Below are 22,362 nucleotides of genomic sequence, written 5' to 3'. Positions count from 1 at the left end.
CGGTCCTTCCTGCCTAGCTGGGTCCCTCCCGCGGAGCCGTGTCCCTGTGGGAGGCGGCGCCCCGGCGCCGTTGCGGGACGAGCTGCGCGCCCTGACTTGGGCTGGGCGCGATGGTCTCGGAGGTGTTTTCCAACCTGATTGATTCTGTGGCTTGGGGGTTTCGTTGTGTTGGGCAGTAAAATAGGTCACGAGCATTAGTCGTGGCGGCGTCACGCGTGGCGGAATCCCCTGGCCGAGCCGGCGCGGCTCTTAATTCCCAGAGCGATGTGCAGCGCTTTAGTGTAGCTCCGTCCCTCCGGGTGCCACCGCTGTGTCCGGCCGGCTTCGATCCCTGCCGGCGGCGGCTGAGCGGAGCCGCAGGGACACACGGACAGTCGCGGGAGCGCAGCGCGGAGCACCCAGAGACAAGTAACTAAGTGTTCTTAATGGAAGTGCTTTTGTTTCTTTGTGCTTGACGGTCACCGCTCAAGTGTTTGGATTTGCATCCCTTTCGGAATGTTAAAATGGGACGTGAAAATTGGGTCCCGCTTTTGGCGTTGATACGTGTTGCGGCTGCTGAAAAATCGTTGCAAAATATGAATTAAATGGCAGTTTTTCGTAGGAACGAGTCAATCGGAATGGTGAAATACTTAAAACCAACGAAAACTGAGGGGGGGTTAATTTTGGTACAACTTTTCTGTGTTATGACTGAGAAATACTGTAGGTTTTGTTACTGGTGTGTGCGATACGTATGCAAGTACGTATTAAAAGATTTCAAGGAGTAGGGAGAAGAGCTTTAAAACGTTTTGGTTTTGTCAGATTTGTAGTACTAAAAATCCTGTCTTGCTTCCTTTGTTAACTGCTGCCTCTGAACAGTGGACTACTCAAAAAGAGATTCTGAAGCATCTCTAAAAACACACTACTAAAAATTACAGTTCGTAATGGTATTGAAGGCATAATGAAATCTTAATCTTCATTTGGTCATCTTGAGTAAATCTTAAATATTGATTGTTTTTGCAAGAACTTTCTTTATGGTTTTGTGTGGTTAAAACTGTGGTTTCTTTACAAGTGTATCAGAGTGCCGGTTGTTTAAATTGCTATAATGCAAAATCTGTACTGAGTGAAAGAAAAAGTTCTGTTCTTGTTTCCTTGAAAATATATTGCATCAATTTAGATGTAATTGAATTGTCGTTTATTTGGAGAGCTGGAACTGCAGTATTTTTATAGCCTATTGAATAGTGGTCTCCTGGTAAAGTCTTTATGTTGAAATTGATTTTTTTTTTCCCCTGTCTTCTGTGCATGTTAATCAAGTCTATGTATAGGAAGAAATGTACTTACTTCAATTTCTGAAGCACTGATAACTTAGGATGAACCAGTCTCTGCTTCACTTTTTGCACACTGATTTTATTTAAGAAACAAACATTTTTCTTTGTTAAATAGATAAAAATATTAAATATGCTCAAAATTCAATATTAGTGCTCTGATTGTAGCATAGGAGAACAACCTCATTTTCAATACATATGTAGCATTTTAATACCGAAATGATTGACTCTTCTGCATTTGACTATTCCTTTGTGATTCAGTTCCAAATGTACAAATAAATGTTGGGGGGTTATTAATGTGTAATAAGGAATAAGGAATGACAGGCAACTTGAAGCCTTATCACAATCAACAATTCCTGACGATACTCTAAGTTTAAGAAATGGATACAGAAAAGTAGGCAAGAACGGGAAACAGGTTATTTATCTGTTGTGCTGTCCAGTGCCAGGGACAGTTTTAAAAGTACCTGATAAGACTCAGTACCTTCAGCTGATACTATATTGACAGTAGCAGACCTTCAGACAGGAGAGTAATTTTTCCTGTTAAATAAACCAGCCACCTTCTTTCTTCCCCCACTGTTTGGCTCCCGGTGACCTGGGGGGAAGGGCAGAATTCTAGAGATCTTTTTCCCCCTCCTACCCTCCCGTAATTGAGTTACAAATTAGGGAGCTTGATGGAAAAAAAATCCAAGTATTTTATTACAGAAGAGAATTTACTCTTACAAAGTAATACTGTAGTTGCTGAGTTTTCAAGTGAGGAAATGGTGAATTTGTGATAGATGTTTTAGAGTAATCTGTATGGAATTGCTGAATTTGCGTGATTAGCTGTCATTCGAAGTAGGACTCAAGTAATAGTTTTTGTTTGGTTTGGTTAAAAGCTCATGTTAGCTGAATTTACCAATGGTTTGTGCTTGTTTGTTTTTAAAACGCTAAGATTTTACTTACAGAGGAGGTTTAAGACTGTAGGTAACTCATCATCAACATTTAGGAGCCAGCTTGTTAAATATGTATGTTTCTGGTTTTGTTGTTCTTTTTTTAAATTTTTGCTGTTTTAAATAGAAAAGTTGAAAAATTGTGCTGGGCCTGATAACTTACTGGGCATGTTAATTTGATAGGTGCAGTTGACTGAACTGATGAGAAATGGTTTCATTCCATCTTGGCCTAGTAAAAACTTGACATTGTTCTTAAGGAGAACCTGAAGTCATTTTGGGAGATAGGTGTGGTGGGAAGTCCAGAACTTCAAGATCTTAAAATTGTATTCAAGGGGACAAAGAGAGCAATTACATGCTGGCTGAGCTTCAGTTTGGGAAGGGATGTTGCCCAATTTGAATTCTTTCTCCTGATCATTGTCCTTCATCTGTTGCATCTTTAAAGTTTCAAAGTAGGTGACATTCCAGAACCGGTGATAGGATGCAGGGCTTTAGGAACAGATACTTACAGGTTGCTGCAGAGATTGTTAACAGGAAAAAAGAGAAAATTAGTTGCTAAGTATAGAGCACAGCTCTTACCCACTTGACTTCAAAGGAGAAGTCATCATGCAGGAAGGGGCACATGTGTGTAACCACAGGTGTTTGTCAGTCTGTTTAGTAGAGTTTTCAAGACTGGCTTATTAAATAAATAACTGTGTCATGAAACATAGAGGTTACGTGATGTCAGTGTGTGAACTAGTTCTTTTCAAGAGCTGTGCAGCAATTGGAAAGTTGCTCTACCACAATCCTGTAATTCTGCTTTAATTGGATTCTTCTAGGGATAATTACGTACCTTGCATGCATTTTTATTTCCTGAGAAATCTCCCAGAACTGACCCAACCTTTTTCTGCCATCTCCACACAACATTTGGTTTTATGATGTGCTACCTCTACTAGTGGATTGTGAGAGGTAGCAGATAAAAGGCTTCAGGTGATACCTACCGAAGTAATAGAAAGCCGGCTTCCAAGATGAAGGACTGAACACCACACCCACAACATCAAGCTTGTTGCAACTGTCTCTTTGATCGTAGAAAACATAGTATCTTGTCTCAGTGGATTAGTAGAGCCATCATTTTAACGCGATTGCAGCTCTTGATTTCAGATTGATGTGTGAAGAAAGGAAAGCTGCTAGAACGATGAGGGGAGAAAAGGTGTGGATAGGCTTGTTAATTTTTGCATTTTTCCTTAGGAGCTCTTTCTAAAATTATCTGGACAGAACATTACATGGAGCTCAGCTATAAAGTAAATAACATTTTTACTTTAGAAGTAACATATTTGAGTAATGTTTCTTACACTGAAGGCATCTGACCGCTTCACTCTTATGTTGTTAGTGATAAATGTTCAATCATTTGCTGAAGGACTATAGCATAGAAAACTATAATGCTCCATGTTCTTTCAGGGATTTACCACTTCTTGACTTTACTCAACTCTTACATATCTGATCTGCACTGTATTTATGCTGAAATGATTCTTTACTTGAACAAATTGAAATCGAAGATGTGACATTCTTAGGTCTGCTTCAAATCATTCCTGTATGTAATGTTTTGCAGCAACTGGAAATTGTAGTTCAAAATTTAAGAATCATCCAGAAAGCTACAGTCCAGAAGGAGGATGCAACTCTGTGACTCATCAGTCTTTTTACAGAGGATTCCCTGAAAATGGTTCTTTTAGATCGAGACGTTCCTGTTTAGGGTGTGAGAATGCAAGAGTGAAATCTTGATGGTCTCCCTTCCCCACTGGTTTCCAGTGATTATTGTATATATGTGAAACGACATGGCTCTAGTTGGTGACGTGTGCCAAATGTATGTGACTGACTTTATCTGCTCCCCTGAAGAGGGGTATATCACCTCAGAGGTGTGGTGACTGAGTTGCATCCTTGTCCTCTTTTTCAGAGATCCCGTGCCTTTCCACTGATGAACCTCAGAGCCCTTCACCACCTTTTAAAGAAATAAATGAAGGTTCTAATTAATTTTTGTTGTTGTTTGTTTACCCTGTTAAGTATCAAATCTAGGTCATAGAGTTTGTTCATAGGCTGGTCTGAGGACATACATATGTAGATTTATAAAGAAAAAAGTGCTGAACGGTTCTGATGTTCATTCATTAAATGAATGTGTGTGATCTCTGTAAAAGAGGACAAGGATGCAAGGCTCTGAGCCTTGAAATATGGAGAGGACCCAGGGGAAATCAGCTGTTCGCATGTGCTGTTTTTTCCTTAAGCATCTGATAGTAGTCCCTGTTAAGAGACAACACACAAGTCTAGGCAGTCCTTTAGAATGATATGATATCGATAGTTTTATAAACAGCTTTAGGAAGCCATTATGACTTTTTAAATTGCCTGAATATAAGGGGTCATTTATCAGAGGTTAAATTTGCATAAACATAACATACTCCTAACTTTGGTCTTGTTTCTCCTTTTGTGTACATGGTCACTGCATGGAAATAAGCAATTAACTTACTATAATAAAAAATAATTTCCTTTTATAATACTTTAAAAAAAAGATATTTGCTTAACCCAGACATCAAAACAAAAACTGTGGGCCAAAATTGATTATTTCGAAAAATAAAACAGAATTCTGATGATATTCTTATTGAAAATAGCCTGCATCAAGTAAATAAAGGCATAGTAATTTCTTTTCTGTAACAGAACCATGGCATTGTATTGTGCTTGCTTATACCTCTGGACAACATTGTAATGGTGGTATTATTTGCTTTCCATTAGTTTGCAGAGAAGCTGAAACACTGTAGTGTACCACTGGGCAGGACAAGTCAGGAATGAGCCAGCCTTGGGAAGGAGGACCTGCCATCCTAGCTGGAGACGTCTGAAGAGAGGACATTTTAGTCTTGTGGCATGCTTCAGTAGAAATTGTTCAGAAAAAGTAAGCTGTTGTTTTGTTAATGGACTTATACATGTCAGCTCCTTGATGGACTGTTTAGTTGCAGTTAGAATTTGCCTGAAATGAAATGAAAACATACTCAGTTTTGAGGTGGTTTTGTGTGAACTTACCTTTCCTTCCATTAGAGTCCAAGAAGGCCTGGGGTATTTTCATGTAGTTGTTATACATCACCTCTTCCATACTTTGTGTGTTGATGAAGGCCCCATAGCTTCGAAATTAAATGTATGTTTTGGTACTAAAAATAAAAACTCACAAAAGAATAATAAAGAGGTGGGTTGGATCTGGCAAGATTAAGGACTAATTCCTTCTCAGTTGCTTTTTAGGCTGTATTATGTTAAAATGCAGAGCTCAGGTGCTTATTGTTCCCTTATTTATACCTGAATTGAGGATCCTTCAAATACAATTATTTTTAGAATTTTTCCTTGTGTTTAATTAATTTTTAGCCTCACTGATCAATAATGTGATTTTCTGTGTTGCCAGGAATGTCTTAAGGGAACAAAGCTTTCCTGTTTGATAACAGTTCTGATATTAAGCCTGTTTTGATTGAACCTTGTTATAAAATACTGCTCTTAATTTCAGGAAAAATATTGTGTAGTCAGTTTTGTTTTAATACCCTGTAGTTGCAATGAAAGTACTTCCACAGGCATAATGTAGCAGAATAGCAGTCCTAGATGGTTTTTTCCTTTGTTCTGAAGGATTACTTCTTCAGTAAAAATCTATGTACATGTACATTCTCATACTAGCTTATAAACAAACTCTGTGACCTAGATTAAATACTTAAAAAGGTAAACAAAAAAGGATTAATTAGGATCTTCCTTTAAAAACAAGAAGTGAGACAGCATCAGTTTAGTTGATAGGAATCTTCAAGTGCTTAATTGTCCTGCATTCTGAGCACATGCAACTGCAGTTGTGCTTATCTTTTAAGAGTTTTATGTTCCTGGGTAGCATTTTTTTAGAGATAAGGGTTTGCTCCTCCAGCTCTATTCATTTTATACTTAGCATTTTCCTTAGAGTCATTAAAAATAATGTAGGAATTTCAAGATAAGGCATTTATTCATTTTCATATCCTGCATTAGTCTTGATCTAGTAAGGAATCACAGATCCCTAAAATTAATGGGTGACTGAGCACAGTTCAAGAGTTATAATTTTTTGCTTTCAGTGAAAAGGTGAAAACTTTTAACTCTTCTTTTAGATTACATTTAGTTTAGCTCACACCATCAGAATTTTGTTTGTCAAAGTGCATGGCCTTTTTAACCCCTGCATTGCATTTAAATCACCTCCAAAATCTTAATTATGATATGTGACTTTTATAGAAGTTACTTACCTACAGGTTGTTCTAATCTTTTCTTTGCATCTGAAAAGGACAACCTTATAAAGGATATTCAGGGAGAAGCAGCCTTTTGTAAAACTGTAGAATGGAACTAAAAATCTCTGCTGCTGTGCCTTTTTTACAGTAGTATCTCATTATGGGGGCACTTGAAAATACAGATCCTTTACCTTAGCCATGGTTAGTGCAAATTAATCAATAGATGGATTTCTGTCAGCTCTTCTGTTGTGAAATACTGGTTGGGTTGTGTTCATGGGTATTCTGAAATCTCAGTAGATTTTCTTCTCCCCCTTTTCTAGTAAGTTTCTCATTATAAACCCCTAGTTTTGCTGTAAAAAATCTGTTTATTATAAAAATATAACCTCAAAAGTGTGAGGCTTCCAAAAAGCAACTTGTTCACAACATTGTTAGCATGGATCTCACATAGAGATGTGTACTGTGGAGTGAAAACATAGTTACCAGCTGGTAGGTAATGCTGTGTCTGCATCTGGCTTGCTGATTTAAGAACTACTATGCAGATTTGTCATTAATCTCAGAGAAAGAAATTCAGATACAAAACTGAAACATAGGTGGATACAATTATGTGCTACTTCGGGAAAAAGTATTTGAGCCGTAGAGCTTTAAAGAGAATTATTTGATAAAAAAGGATTAAAGAGGCATTGATCTTTCAAGAGGAAATTGTAGTGATAGAAGGGAACAGACAGCATACAGAAATATATTTTTAAGTAAACAGCATATAATACATTATTGTAAAGATAAATACAGATACTGAAGCTGGTTTTTTTTTTTAATCTTAGCATGTATTTATAAGATTTTTAAAGCAGTGGAGGCTTTTACAGCTAGGCACTTTCTCTTGAGGTAACACATTCTGCTAGAAATGTGTGTAACATTAGAACAGACTGTCCAGGGAGGCCGTGGTATCTCCATCCTTGCCCTTTTCAAAAAAACTCAGCTAGACAAAGCCACAGCTGATCTAATATAGTACTGGTGTTGGTGCCATGTGGGGCAGGAGACTGGACTACATGACCTCTAAAGGTCCCTTTTGACCCACATGCCTGTGGTAGTTTTGCATTAACTGTTCCTAGCTGCCTGTACAACAAAGACTACTTTCACTGAAAGGCTGTTTTGTTGAATATCAGTCTCAAAGTTCCTTAGGAATTTAAATGAAAAAAGGCACAGTTTTAGACCCTGTTCCGCAAAGCCCATTCTTCTCCCTCATTTGATATCTGGTGTTTGGTTTTCACTGTTAATAAGTAAAAGGAAAATTACCATGAAACAGACTGTGAAAGATTGCCATGGCAAAAATGTAGTTGAGAAGGCATTTGCATATTTAGGCTAGAATTTTTCAACTACTTAAATCCTACACAATGCCAAAGTGACACAGTTTTGCATTACCCGTTCTCTTACAGTTACAAAATCATATTTTATGACAGAAATAAGATATGGCCAGAGAAAGTAAAGGCAATGACTTCCCAAGCCAGTCAAGTCACAGCTGTGTGTCTGCTGGAATATACTGCTGCTTCTGCTGGTCTGCAGTGATGCCTTTCAAGAGGCACTCAGATATATCAGGGAGTTCTCTTGATGTTTAGGAAGAAGGAATCCAAGGTATTTTTGAAAAGACCACCTCAGTTTTCCAGTCTGGTTCTTTCTGCAGCCCTGTGGTGGTTCTGAGCCCAGTTTGAGGGATAGCGTACCATGGTGGATGGGAACTAAGAAACAGAGTGGGGGAATACTTCAGCTGAGTGCTGCTGCCAGGCATATTTTCTACTGTATATACCTAGTCTGAGGTACTGTTCAGGCAATCCTTTAATCAAATTAGTGATCACCAGTAGTCTAAAAAGAGATTGTTTTTAAGTTCAATGTCTGCAGCTAGGTCACCTCTTGAGGAAAGAATCAGAGTTTCTTTAAATTTCCTAAGGAGGCACCAAAATAACTGGTTGCCTGAAGGTTTATTAGTCAACACTGCTTCAGCAAATGAATAGAGGAAATTCCAAAATTTTCTAACTTGGTATGTTAACATGGTGAAAATTAAACAGATAAAAGACTGGTGATCAGCAAAAGAAATTCTCCCAGTACTTGATTTAGTTTGTCACTTCAGGAAACTGAATGTAAACCTATCAATATTTTTTTGAGTTGAGCTTCATAAATGGTAACTTACCTTAAATTGAGGTAGGTGTCTCGTTCTATGGATACTGAGGTAAAATGTGATGCAAGGTGCCAGTTTAAGTTGACACAATAAACTGATTTAAATCTCTTTGATCCTCTGCAGGATGGCTGGCTGTGGTGAAATAGATCATTCGATCAACATGCTTCCCACAAACAGGAAGACAAATGAGTCGTGTACTAATGCAGCACCTTCCCTGCCAGTCCCTGAATGTGCTATCTGTCTGCAAACATGTGTCCATCCTGTAAGTCTGCCTTGTAAACATGTTTTCTGCTATCTGTGTGTGAAGGGAGCTTCTTGGCTTGGGAAACGATGTGCACTCTGCCGGCAGGAGATTCCTGAGGATTTTCTTGACAAGCCAACCTTATTGTCACCTGAAGAACTCAAAGCAGCGAGCAGAGGCAATGGAGAATATGCTTGGTACTATGAAGGTAGAAATGGTTGGTGGCAGTATGATGAACGTACCAGCAGAGAGCTGGAAGATGCCTTTGCCAAGGGTAAAAAGAGCACTGAAATGCTCATTGCTGGTTTTTTATATGTAGCAGATCTTGAAAATATGGTACAGTATAGGAGAAATGAGCATGGACGTCGCAGAAAAATAAAACGGGACATAATAGATATACCAAAGAAGGGAGTGGCTGGGCTGAGGCTGGACTGTGACACTAACACTGTCAACCTGGCAAGAGAGAGCTCTGCTGATGGTGCAGACAGCACACTGACTCCAGGGGCTGCGGCTGTGCAGCCCCTAGCACCCATTTCTGTGAGGCCTCTGCCATCACTGGATGGTCAGCTGTTGAGTCCTTCAACGCCATCACCTGATACAAGCAATTCTCTAGAGAACTCTTTTGCCCACTTGCAAATAAATGGAGACAGTATGGCTGAAAGGAGTCATAGGGGAGAGGGAGAAGAAGACCACGAATCATCATCTTCTGGTAGGGTGCCAGTCCCTGACACCTCTGTTGAGGAGACCGAATCGGATGCCAGCAGCGATAGCGAAGATGTGTCTGCCCACATTCAGGAACGCCCATCCTCTGTCCAGCAGAGACATTTGAACACCAGTGCAAGCCAGTCAGGAGCAGATAGACCAGTGGCAGGGGGTGGGGTGGTAAACACAAGTGTAAGATCTAGGAGGCCAGATGGACAGTGCACAGTCACTGAAGTTTAAATCTAGAGCCATGCGAAAAAAAACTCGCTTGTAATTTTCTGTAAATTTTCTGTCCACATTGGCATCGCACTCAAACCTAGCAGTGTGTTTGGTGGGAGGGTGGGGTGAAGGGGAGAAACAGATTTGGCCTGTTTTAACTTAAGTCTCTTAACATGTCTCAGCTGGAAGATTCTTAACTGTAGGAAACTGGGTTGTCCTGTTAATGGTTTGAAAGCTACTTAGCAATGCCCAGTTTTCTTGAGAATGTCTTGTGTTTATTTTGTAGCATTTTCCCCTGGAGATACTCTATCCCTCTTTAGCCAATGTATATCTACTGTACAACTTGAATTGTCTTCATTACCTGACTGTTGCATTAAGTGTCTTACTACTTTCTGCATGGATTGATGTATGAAAAGAACACTAAAGCAATGTGGAATCAGGCAAGATGTTGGGTGTGAAGCAGGATGCTTAATTTAATGTGAGAAAATAGATGTGAGTTTGGAGTTAAAATGTGTTTTTGCTAGACAAGAGCAATCATTTACCTTCTTTCAATGGAAATGTAAAAATGCTGTTAACTTGTGTTGCAAATCCTACATGCTCTCCATGGCTTTTTCACTGGCTTTGCCATCTAGTCCTTGTAGTTTTGTTTTTGAGGTCTTTCTTGATCTGTCTTGTTTTTGTTACAGAATTTATAATTTAATAAAACTACATTTTATCAGTAATAATCTCTGATATGTTTCCAGTTTAACTGAACTTCACTGGAGGAATTTGAAAGAAAATTATCATAAAACAACTTCCTGTTTTTGCCAGAAGAGAGGACTGGCTCTGAGTGGCATCCTGAAGTTCTTGCATCCCTGACTGGCTTTTTCTCAAACACAATGCTGTAGGAGTATCATCTTTTCTACTGAAAAATCATGAGTTGCAGGCTTATTGCTCACACAGACAACACTCATTTCTCATCTCAAGAGCTGATTAACTCACTTCATTGTTCATGGTGGGCAGAAGTATCACACACTACCTTAACAGCAGAAATATTGAAATGAAAGAGCATAAGTTATCAAAGTTGACCCTGTAACAAAGGACATGGATATTAAGGACTGCATTGCTGTTTATCTGTTCATAGCAAAACTAGTGGCAGCACAGAAGGGGTAGTTTGTGCATGTACTAGCAATTTAGGAGCTGCATTTCTAAAAATGGACTTCTGTGTATCACAGAATGTTAGAAGCCAGATCTTGAAAAGCACAGCTTGTCTTTTCTGTCTGTGGCAGTTGTTTTACATTTTTTTCAAACTGAGAAACAGCATTAGTTGATTCTGGATTCAACCTTTATAATCAAGCTAATTAAACTCCAATTCTTAGTGTATGTGTCCCTGAACAGAAAGGGACAGTAGCTGATAGGTAGCTACTACAGCTCTTAAAACAAAAGTTGCTTTAGACAAACAACCATTTGAGTGGAATTAAAAGGGATGATTTTTAAAGATGCTAGACTTAAACTTCTAACATGTTCTCCTTCCCGTAATGATGGCTGACGTGTCTAATCTTGGACAAAGTTGTGCCAGCCCTCTAGTTTGTTTCCTCTGCCTACAGGTGAGATCAGTGGGCCAGGAAAGTGCAGAGGAGACGAGGATGAAATAAGGAAGATTTCCTTCTTTCTCAGCTAGGAATAGATGCTCTTGATCACAGATTTTTACCATCATCTTCCAGTTCCATAAGAAAATAAGCCAGTAACGTGGACTTCAGAAGGAAACAGGATGGAATCTTTTTTTCTCTATTTGTTAGTTGCTAGCTGTTTTATTTCTCTGTTTTGAATTAGCACACAGTGGCTCTAATCAAAATCTGACTTTGTGCTGCAAAGGCCTTCAGTAAGAACACTTCTGCTATGTGCACACATTTTACTTTATGTGAGGGATATGTGTTGAAGAAAGCAAGGAGCTAAATACAAGAACTTGACTCACTATATACTTAATTTCAGGATTTTCAGCCCAAACAGTCTACAAATAATTTCATCAGTGATTATCCTTGAGTTTTTTGACCAAAGCAAAGAGGCAGACCTCTGTTTAGCCCCCCACCCATGATGCTGCTTTTGGCTTCTGGCTGACCGCAGCTGTGAAGTACTAAAATAAAGTATGGCTAGTGAGAGATTAATAGCCAATCATCAGAGTGGTAAATGCACTCCCCAGATCAAGCTAGGAAAAAGTAGTAACTGGTAATTCCCATCTTGTATTTAAACCATTACCTTCAGTAGGAGACATGTTCTCTGTCTATTTTTGCAAAGCCACAGCCACATTGCATTTTGTGGTTTTCTGTAATCCTGTGCATTAAGTGATTTTCAACTTGTACAGCACAGCCAGAGAAATGCACAGTGGAGCAGAAGGAAAAAGGAAATTTAAATACTATGTAATCTACAGCAAGTTTTCATTTCCAGGAGAACAGCTAACTACAGATACAGGAATCCTGTGTCATGGTTAAAAAAAAAAATCATATTGAACCAAGCATTCTGCAAGAACTCCTTGCTTATCTAGATTGACCACTTGCTTAGTATATTTCTATCAGCAGCAAATAAGATAGAAGTATTTATATTGCTAAAGGTGATCTCCAGTACCCAACCCTTAAATGCTTGGTGCAGAATCCACACCCCCATTAAGGCCTCAGCGTGATCGACTACACAGAGGAAAGAACAAGATGGGCACTTCACAATGTAATAGGAAACTTAGTTTGCTGAGGAGGGAGCTGGTAAACTAGTCCCTAGGAAGTACAAAAGCTAGCATGCTATTTAATTAGGAGACTGGGACTATCAATTTTGATGTTTCTAATTTATTTTGTGCATTTAGAGCTTGTTTGGTTTTAAGCAATTTCAGAAGGGGAAAAAATCTGAGAGGAAGCTCGTAGTCTTTTAATAAAGAAAATACAAATGCTTATCAGCTGCTGGTTACAGGTATTTGTCACTTTAAGATGATAAGCAAGTATTCTATGAAATAAAGCATTTAGCTTTCAAAGGGGGAAAACAGGATTCCATTTCATCTCCGTCTGGAGCTCTCATCCTAGCACTCATGGTAGTTCACCTGGGCTGGTTTTCACGTGAAGGGCTCTAAAATACCTTTTCAAATAGAAAATAGACCAGAGAATATGGTATTAGAGTACTCACAAAATCCTTGATCAAGACCTGTAATGATCTTCAGAATGTCCTGTACCTATGTTTGGTATATTTATGATATCAACAAAATGAGTTTCCATAACCCTTTCTGTCTGAGTGTGTCTTGCTCTGTACTAGTTAAATATTTGTCCTGTTTTCTTAGAAGGAAATGTTGACCTTTGATACAAGTCAGAGAGGGTGGCTGGGGAAATGCATTTGCTGAAATGAGAAATAAGCTCACTGTCTACAAATCAAAATGGAAAGAGATCCCCAATAGGTGTACATACTGAGTTTCACTTACTGGCAGCACCGATCTGGTTCAAAGTGTGAAGGCAACCAAATTCTGCTTTTTTGCTACAATTTCCTCCTTTTCAAATTTGTATCACCCAATACACATTTATGAGCCTAATGCACTAAAGAAAAAAAAATTCAAGAGTCTTGCTCAGGTTCTAAGCAATTTTCACACCCATTTAAAAAATGTCATTAGGGTATTAGTATTTGCAAATCTGTTCTTGCTACTAGCAAAGACATAACCAGTTGCCCTTTAAAGCACATTTATTTTGACTCACATCAACGTGATGTGCTATTGCTACAAAAAGCTGGATGAGTATGGACTGGAGCATGCTTTGAAGGTTCAGTGATGCTGGCAGTCTGGAGTCTCTCATGAGTCTTGAGGAACTCCATGAAAAGCAGAACAGTTTCATTACTAAACAGTCAAGTGCAGCCAGACTATATTAAAACATTCATACCTGTGAAGTAACGGGTTTGAAGTCCTTTAAGGCACAGGAAAGAATCCAGCTACACAGGGGACTAACAACTGAGATATTGAATAAAAAGGGGCAGGGGGAGAAAGAGGCACAAACCAGAACAGTCTCCCCATGTTCTCATTCCTGTCTCTTCTCTAACCTGAAAGTAAAAATTGAACTTTGTTATTGGGGAAGAGACATTTGAAATCATTCTCCATCAGTGCTTCAGATATTAAGGCAAAGATGCAGGATCTACAGGGTGGAGGCAAGTTCCTTATCTTCCCTGAGGTGCCAACTCAAAACACATCCCTTTCTTCAGCATTTCTCTTCATTGCTTTGGGCTCCTTGCTGTGAAAACCATATAGTGAAACATCCATAGCAGATCACAGCATCTGCTCAAAACCTGCAGAATCCTAACAGGCAATCCAAGCCAAATTCTCATCTTTGATTTGTCCCCAAATCCTCAAACATGTAGTTACCTCACTGTCTAAAACTCAGGAATCGTACCACACTGTGGAAATTGTAACATGGATTTCCATCCACGAAATTGCCTTTCTTAGGGGAGCTTGTTCCATCATCTGGAGCTAGTCAGGCCAAACACAGAGCCCAAACTTTCCTCGTTAACATGCTCCCACGGAGTACTTGGGTTCTGGGCTCAGATCTCCGTCTCTGCTGGATTTAGAGACAAGAGTATCCTAACCAACAGTACATGAAACTCTCAGTCATAGATATGTCTGTATGGTTTTGCTCTCATAGATGTTTAATTTTAAGAATCATCTGCCAAAGCAGGGACTCTGTCAGTTTCTATTTTCTAAAGATAAAACCTTCCCCAATGAGTTATCTAATTACTTGAATAGTCACCAGCATGAAGTGGAAACCCAGTTCCAAATCTTCTGATCAGCCCAAATATGCCCTACCAGAAAAAATGCTCTAAAGAAACATATAGACATATCCACACACAAGTCTTACCAGGATGCTGAAGTACTCTGACACCCAGTCAGTTAAGGACATCCCATTTGGGAGTATGATTCATCATGTCCTTCCAAGATTTCAACTAGATTCTATGTAAAGAACCAGGTCAGCAGCTTTGCACAGGTCCAGGATATGGGCATGTGCAGATGCATGTGTAGGTAGTTGATTCCTTGAGCAGTGAGAATACTCCTAAATGCATTTAAAAACCTGAATCAGTGTCAGTGAATGAGGGCTAGAAGGTCTCAGTAAGTTAAAGCTTCTTCTGTAAAAACACCATTAAAATTGAAGTATCCTTGGATAGCGAAGAACTGAGTAGAGATGAAAAAATAAAAACTACCCTCTCACTGGTTATTATCCTTTCCAAGCTGCTTAAAGACACTGGTCTCATGTTGGGGAACTCATAATTTGCAACTTTAGATGCACCTGTTCTGCAAATAAATAAACATTATAACTCAAGTAATTACTTTCCATAGCAGTTAGAAAAAATTAGCTCCAAAGAAAATAATCTTCAGCTTCATTCCAAAAGAATTATAGTTCTATTCTCAGCACAATATTTACCTTTACATACTAATTTCACTAATCTCCATTCAGTGGGTGATTAGGACAGTAAAGAATCTGCCAAGGATTTCTCTGTGTTTGCACACCAAATATGACTGTCTGAAGTGAATGGCAGGAATGTTAATGCCAGTTTTAAATGGGCAAGTCCTTAAATGATGCAAGTTCAATGCCTGCTTTAGTGAAAGCTTTGTTTGCAAAAAGGTCAAGAACAATTTCTTATACACTGACCATCATTTATGTTTTGGTCTTCTAACCAATGCCTGTAAATTGGCAGGCCCACCCCATACAGTTCCGAAAATGTCCTTTTCTGTCCTTAGGGCATCTTCCAGTGGGAGCTCTCTTCCTGCTGTCACCACCTTTTTCATAGCCCGTATCACACTGACTGGACCCTCTGTGTACTGACTCAGCCAGGCTCGGGCTTCTTCTAAGGCCCTGGTTTCATCTGAAGATGACAGGGTCTGCTCTGAGAATCCCAGGCGCAAAGCTTTCTCGGGGTCCACCCGCGCAGTCCCGCTCAGCAGCTGCAGGGCTGCCCCACTGCCCACGATCCGCACCAGCCGGGCAGCTCCTCCCCAGCCTGGCACCAGACCCATGTGCTTGTGGACAAACCGAATTTCACTTCCAGGTGTCATCAACCTGCCAATGAAGAACAAATACACAGAGGTCAATCCATGCATTGACATTCGTTTGCTCGACAGCACTTAACTTTCTATTTTCTCCTCTCCTCTGCTTCCAAAGGCTGATACAACTTGACAGCCTGCCGATTACAGCCAGAGCTGGAGTATCTTCATTTTTACATCACATAGTGCCTTAACTGCAGCATTTGGCCCTTCTCAGAATTAGATACATAGGCTACTACAAGTAAAGGTGCTTAGTGCCCACACTGATACCTGTAGTCAGTTCTAAAAAGTGTTGAAAACAGAACTGCAGACATTTATACACAGTGCCAAAACTCCTTGCTAATTCATGCCTAAAACAACAGGGTATTGGGTAAAAACTAATCAAACTAATGTACAAAACATTTCTCAAGAGGATGAATTGTGATCTTTATACTGATGTGCACTGGGGTCTGTCTGCAACCTGGTGCTTGATTACAGCACAGGTGGGACTTTTTTGTTCCATATTTTTGAGGATCAGTGTGAGTTTGATTTCTAACTGCTCACTACACCAAGGGAAATTGGGATGGATGCTCATCTTATGGGTCACAATTTATAATAGAATTCCTTTCTATTTATGCTTGCAATGTGTAATTAAATTGCTCCCCTCTACAAAGTAAGTCACATTCTTCCTTTCAAAGACTTCACATCTTTGCTTCTTTTCTACAGCTTCTCACCTCCTTTACTTAAGAACTCACCCTAGGGCTGATTAAGCTATAACCCTGGAGGAGCTCTACTGCAGCAGATTGTTCTGTCTTCACATAGTGGTCACACTGACACATGTTAGGTTAGTGGAAAAAACCTCTAGAAATAGAAACATACAGAAAAGATGTACAGAAACAGACTAGTACTTGCTCTCTCTCGAGGTGTTCTGCAGTGTGATTGCTTGCTGATGTTCGTAAGACAAAGGATGGAAATCACACTTGTGAAGTCGATTAGCTTCTACTTCAAGCACTAATTGGCTTTCTGAAGACAAATCTTATAATACTGAGATTTACACACAAGTCTGTTTCCTAACAATGCAGTTTTCCATAGTGAAAATACCAACAGGAATAGCTTTGAAAGGGTAAAGAAAAGGAAAACCTTTAAAAATGCAACTACTTCTAGGAACTCGCTGTTCTCAAATCTGCTTAGTTATTGTTAATTGTAAGTTTGCTTGGTTGCTTTTTTCTTAACCAGAGCACCATCAGCATTCATGCCACACTATACAGCATCAGAACTGAAGAGCTTATGCTTTATCCCAGATGCAGCACAATGCACAAAGGCAACAGCTGACCAGCCAGATTGCATGAAAGCCTTTTTGTAGAGACAGCAGAGGAAGGCTGTGTGACAAAAGGAAGAGAGTAGAGTATTGTGGGGAGGGGGTTGGGGGGGAAGGCTTTTAGCTAACATTATCAAGTGCTTCCCAGCTAACCCAGCAAATCCCAGAGAGCTCGGGTCTCTCCTCTCCAAAAAGAAAATTCTGCAAGTATTCCAAAACTCCTTTACTGGCTCAGCTTACTCTTTAATTTGCTGACACCCAGTGTCCCACTGGGAAAACAGTAGTGAAAACATTATTAAGAGTTTAATTCTAGCTGTGCCGAGTGATGCAAGGCATTAAAAAAGAAGTGGTCATAAGCAGCTGGGCATCTGATGCTAGACAACCTGTAGGCAGTCTCATGGGACAGCCACTGCAGGTCAGTGAGGCAATGCTGCGCTTAGATGTTGAATCTGAGGCTGTCCCAGGCACTTGGGTTCAGGCCTTAAGGACAGGCAATTCTGTGAACATCCTGAGGGCAGTGTAAGGACTCATCTGGGGAGTCAGGTCAACGTCCTCTGAAGTTGGCACGGAAAATCAAATTTTACATTAGAAGCACAGCCAATCCATCAGCACCAATAAGAAAAGAGTTGAAAACATTTAGTATGTGGGAAAAGTTCTGTTGCCCTTCCCTATAAGAAAATGGAACCAAACACAATGCGAGGAAAATAAATGACTGACAGCTTAATCCACAGACAGACTGCAAGGCAACAGCTTCTAGGATCTCGTTGGGATTCACCTCTCCCTACAATGTTCCTCTGAACATGCTCCACAGAAAATACTGAGATAAGCGGTGGTCAGTGGAAGGTGTAACTGTAGTCTTGGACTGCCTTCAGGCTTAAGAAAGGTATCTGTGGTTTTTCAGACTCTTCAACTACGAATCCTCTCCTGAAGTCACACCATTTCTTACAGAAACCACCCATCACACTCTCTGTTAGTATACTTAGTATACCACTCACTTTTTACCGCCACCACCTGCGTCTCCTAGAACGCTTCCATCAACGCTGTACAATCCTAAACATCCACTGGTCAGATTATGTGACCAATACATCTGTTCTAGAACAAGCAGCAGTCACAAGCATTGGAGGCCATGTTGCTGAGAACACAGCTGCGCTGGGCAGGGCACGTCTCCAGGATGAAGGACCACCACCTCCCTAAGATCCTGCTTTATGGTGAACTTGCCACTGGCTGCTGCAAGAGAGGAGCCCCGAAGAAAAGATACAAGGACTCCCTGAAACAACATCTCAACCTTGGCCATATTGATCAACAGAACTGGTCTACTCTGGCCTCCAGTCGACAGGCCTGAAGACACACTATCTACAACGCTGCTGCTTCTTTTGAGAACGCAGGATCACTCTCGAGGAGAAAAGACAATGCAGAAAGAATCGTGTCTTACCGATACCATCCAAGGAGTCTTTCTGCTGTGCCTTTTGCAACCAAACTTGTCTATCTTGTACTGGCCTCTTTAGCCACCAACGCGCTTGTAGCAAATGTGGGTAGAGCCCTTCCCAAATCTTTGTTCGCAAAGCCTAGCCATGATCCGCTCACTTCCAGTCCCCATGCCCAAGGAAGCAGTGGAGACCTGAGCTCATGTCTGAAGAGGTGTATGCAGTTGCCAAGCCAGCCTGGGATCAGCCTCTGAACATCACCAGCTGCAGCCTTGCATAAATATTTCCCTTTTTACTGTATGAGAGGAATTGAATCTACCTTCTGAGACATGACAGATCTGATCTCCCATTAAAAGAATTTATGTAAGAAAAACACATCAAGCATTACTAAACATAAAGAGGCAGACATCAAAAAGCTGGAAAGACCAAAGTGCTATTCCTGAGCTGTTTATACCTTATTCACCTATTATTGGCCCTGCTTGGGACAGAACAGTAGATGAAAACAAAATTAACCCTGAATTGACTCAGTATATCTGTTCTTGTCTTCCAGGTCAAAGGAATTAAAATCTGTGTCTCCTGTATTGCAGGGGAAGGTCATATCGCTAGACTCCTGGACACATGTCTTCGTTGCCCTAATAAAGAAAATCTGTTGCATGACAGTACTGAAAAAATATTTATTCAATGTAATTAATGTCAAAGTGACTGAAAGCCTTACAAGCACATCCTCCAGAAATGTGATGGGTAGCAAAATTCTCACAACTTAATTTGGAAAAAAGAGGTTAAGGTAACATAAGCACCAAAGTGCAGCTAAAACCTTCTTTTAGAACATTTTATTCCATGTTACAAGCACTATAACCCCCCTTGGGAGAAAGCACAGCCACCATGGGCCACATCCAATTTTGTGTTAGTCATCTAAAGCAAATGAGCTACAGCAAATGTTCCTCCTGTACATTTTAAAATGTTCTCAGCTGCACTAAATGTTATAAATCCTCCCCCTTTGATCTGAGGATTCCTTCATTCTGTGACATCTCATTGTACCCACAAACTACCAACTGTCATGCCACATCTCATCACATCACTGACAATGTGCGAGAAGAAAACCTTGTCATTAACAAGGCAACCTAACAAATCCCATCCTTATAAAGGTACACTTGCTTCTCCAAAGGCAGTGCTTGCTGTGACCTAACAGCTGTGCTTTCCTTTGCTTTTTATAAACACTCATGTTACTGAGCTGTTCCAATAGGTATAATCAGTTCCTTGGGCAGAATTAAGATTATATTAATACCTGTGCTGGCCCTTACCTTATCATTTCCAGGACTTTGAGGTTTGAGTTATATTCCTTCTGACAAGGCAAAGGCACTAATCAAGTTTACTAAGGAGGGACAAATACCACCCTATATTTTAGGCATTTTAAAAGCTCCTACAACTATGCTGTTGAAACCCACGATAGAAAAAAAATGCCTAAAACATTAATGTGCTGTCAGCAACCTGGATTTTGTTCCCATTCCCTGTTTGACTCCCAGTGTCACATAAGGACACAGCTCCTGACTTCCGATCTCCTTTTAGCTGGCATGAGACTGGCACACCACAGAGGGAGGCAGCTGGCATCGTGCAGTGCTGCAGCACCTGGTTCTCAGCTATGGTTATACTGAGAGAGGGCAGCCAGAACTGCAGGAGATGACTTTTATCTTCCCCCCAAATACTTTGGCATCCTGCTCTCAAAACACCAATCAATATAAATAATAAACAGAGTGTATGAGTTCCGGTCACAGTAAGTTCCCTCACCAAATCTGCTACCTTCTATAAATTTCAGTAACACCTACCTACAATATGATTGAACCAACACAAAGTGCAAAATTCTCCAAAAACGAGAGTCAAAGGCCTTGAGATACAATTAAAAGACATCATAATTTTAGCATGCTGTAGACAAGAGTTATAGAAATAATAAGAAATCTTCAAGTAGAACTAGATATTTTATAAAATATAGATACAGAACATGCAGACACAGGAAGACCAATGTCTATGGTCAATCACACACTTATTTTGGCTCTTATTACTCAGTGAAGACAGCAAGAATACAGTATTGATATCAAAAGCTTTCAACCAAGCATCCAGACCACACGTGGAACTATTTTAGGCACAGGAAAAGAGAGATATTGCAAAAAAAGAAAACCACCAAAAAAATGGTAACAGAAAGATTATCAAAAGTCAAATGCTTTCTTTAAACAGGAAAGAACAGAACAGCAAAGTTGATGTGCAATGCCACCATACACTTTGCCCAACATGTATGTGTTTCTAACACATTCATCAATATGGCATCAGCTTAAATTAACTCTTGTTAAGTAACAGCAGTGTTATGTGACACATGGCCAAAACAGCTTTTTAAAATACACACTGCTGGGGAGTGCAAGTTCAAGAATTTGTTAAGAGGTCAGGTATGACATTATCCATGGACGGTGTTTTATCATGCAAATGGAACTTACTTTGCCAGGTGGGCATGAAAATTTGATGCTGGCAAAGTGGACAAAAGCTAGTCCACTAGCTACTAAACTAGTAACTAGTTTAGGATTTTGTAACTTTGCTTGGTGAGTGCTACCAGGACAATTAGCAGCAGCTGCAGCTCTCAAATGCATGCTGGGCCTTCAGGGAGCAAGAAAGTCAGTCCACTGTCCACATCTTCCCTGTTTTCCAAGTGCACCTTCTCAACACTAAAACTATAATCCCTGTCCCATCACTTCACGAGCAAATTGCATTCATAGGCTCATTCCATCTTCCTTACACTTCCTCAGCATCTCAGAGGACACAGAAGATCTTAGAACTGGTGGTGGCTTCTTGAAGCAAGTGACTGCGACTCAGGCAGCAGACAGAGTTACACAGGTAATAAATATAATCTGATCTCTCTTCTCTTGCTGATGCAGGCAAAATCCACCAAAAATAAAGTGTTTCTCTTACACACAAAGTGCTGCTGAACACATGAAGTAGATGGGATGTTTTAGTCAACTAAAGTGTTACAATAAGTTAAAACAAAGCAAGGGAGAGATGTGATTGTTGAATCTGTAGCATCAGAGCAAAAAATAAGCTACCCATTCCTTTATCTGTACAACAAAAGCACTGATTTCTGATTAAACAGAAGTCCTTTATTTTAGGTTGGCTCAGTGTACCACATAAACTGAGTAATATTTTCAAGGCAATATACTAAGCTTTGTAAAAAGAACAAAGGAAAAAAAAAGGCAGCTTTAAAGTGGATGGCTGAAATGCAGTAACTGTTTAGATAAGGTAGAAGTGGGTAGCTGGATTTGAAAGCAATTCTATAAGAGAGAGATGTCACCTTTTCCGCAAATGTAGCCAGACAATTCTGTAGCTTCAGTTCCTTGGCTCAGGCAGGGATGCTTAGGGATCATGCCATAGGCTAGTGGCAGACCTGAAAGCTGGACCACAAGGAGCAATTCATTGGGACTGCAAATGCCGTTAGCCTGAAGCTTGGCCAAGGACCATGACATAAGCAGTCAAGCACTGCTGCAACTTCCATTCTTTCTTGTACGGTTCATGTAGCACATACTGAGGGGTTTGGAATCCTCCTGGCTTGCTGCCTTCTCCCTATTTTCTTTAGCATGACATGTGGACCTAACGAAGTTTAACTTGTACCTAGCACTCAATCCACCTCTGATATCTGAGTTCCAAATCTTAGAGTCAGAAAGATATACCAGATATCATGTACTTTCCCATTTAATACATCTAAACCCTATTCTCCCCACCATGGATGGACAGATGTTAAAGCACATATAAGAAACTACAGAACTTCCTTAGCATTAACATACA

At 40.0% G+C, this 22,362-nt stretch overlaps 3 protein-coding genes across 6 annotated transcripts in view; 1 reads left to right on the top strand and 2 right to left on the bottom strand.

The window, feature by feature from the left end:
* Positions 1–22,362, bottom strand: part of THEMIS (thymocyte selection associated) — a 305,377-nt gene that overhangs the window by 30,801 nt on the left and 252,214 nt on the right. The window lies entirely within an intron of this gene.
* Positions 4,754–10,523, top strand: RNF146 (ring finger protein 146). Its single transcript, XM_008923860.3, has 2 exons — positions 4,754–5,141; positions 8,756–10,523. The coding sequence occupies exon 2, from the start codon at positions 8,757–8,759 to the stop codon at positions 9,813–9,815; it is 1,059 nt and encodes a 352-aa protein (XP_008922108.1). The 5' UTR covers positions 4,754–5,141; position 8,756; the 3' UTR covers positions 9,816–10,523.
* ECHDC1 (ethylmalonyl-CoA decarboxylase 1) overlaps positions 12,666–22,362 on the bottom strand; it is a 43,724-nt gene continuing 34,027 nt past the window's right edge. For all 4 annotated transcript variants that reach the window (XM_018077942.2, XM_018077943.2, XM_018077945.2 and 1 more), the window contains one exon: positions 12,666–15,838. In XM_018077942.2, coding sequence (XP_017933431.1) covers positions 15,433–15,838 — 406 coding nt within the window. In that variant the 3' untranslated portion in view covers positions 12,666–15,432. The remainder of the gene's footprint in view (positions 15,839–22,362) is intronic.

The sequence above is a fragment of the Manacus vitellinus genome, unplaced genomic scaffold (genome assembly GCF_001715985.3).
Source record: "Manacus vitellinus isolate BGI_N305 unplaced genomic scaffold, ASM171598v3 scaffold_4_pilon, whole genome shotgun sequence".
NCBI classification, from domain to species: domain Eukaryota; kingdom Metazoa; phylum Chordata; class Aves; order Passeriformes; family Pipridae; genus Manacus; species Manacus vitellinus.
This window is presented reverse-complemented; position numbering and strand designations above follow the sequence as displayed.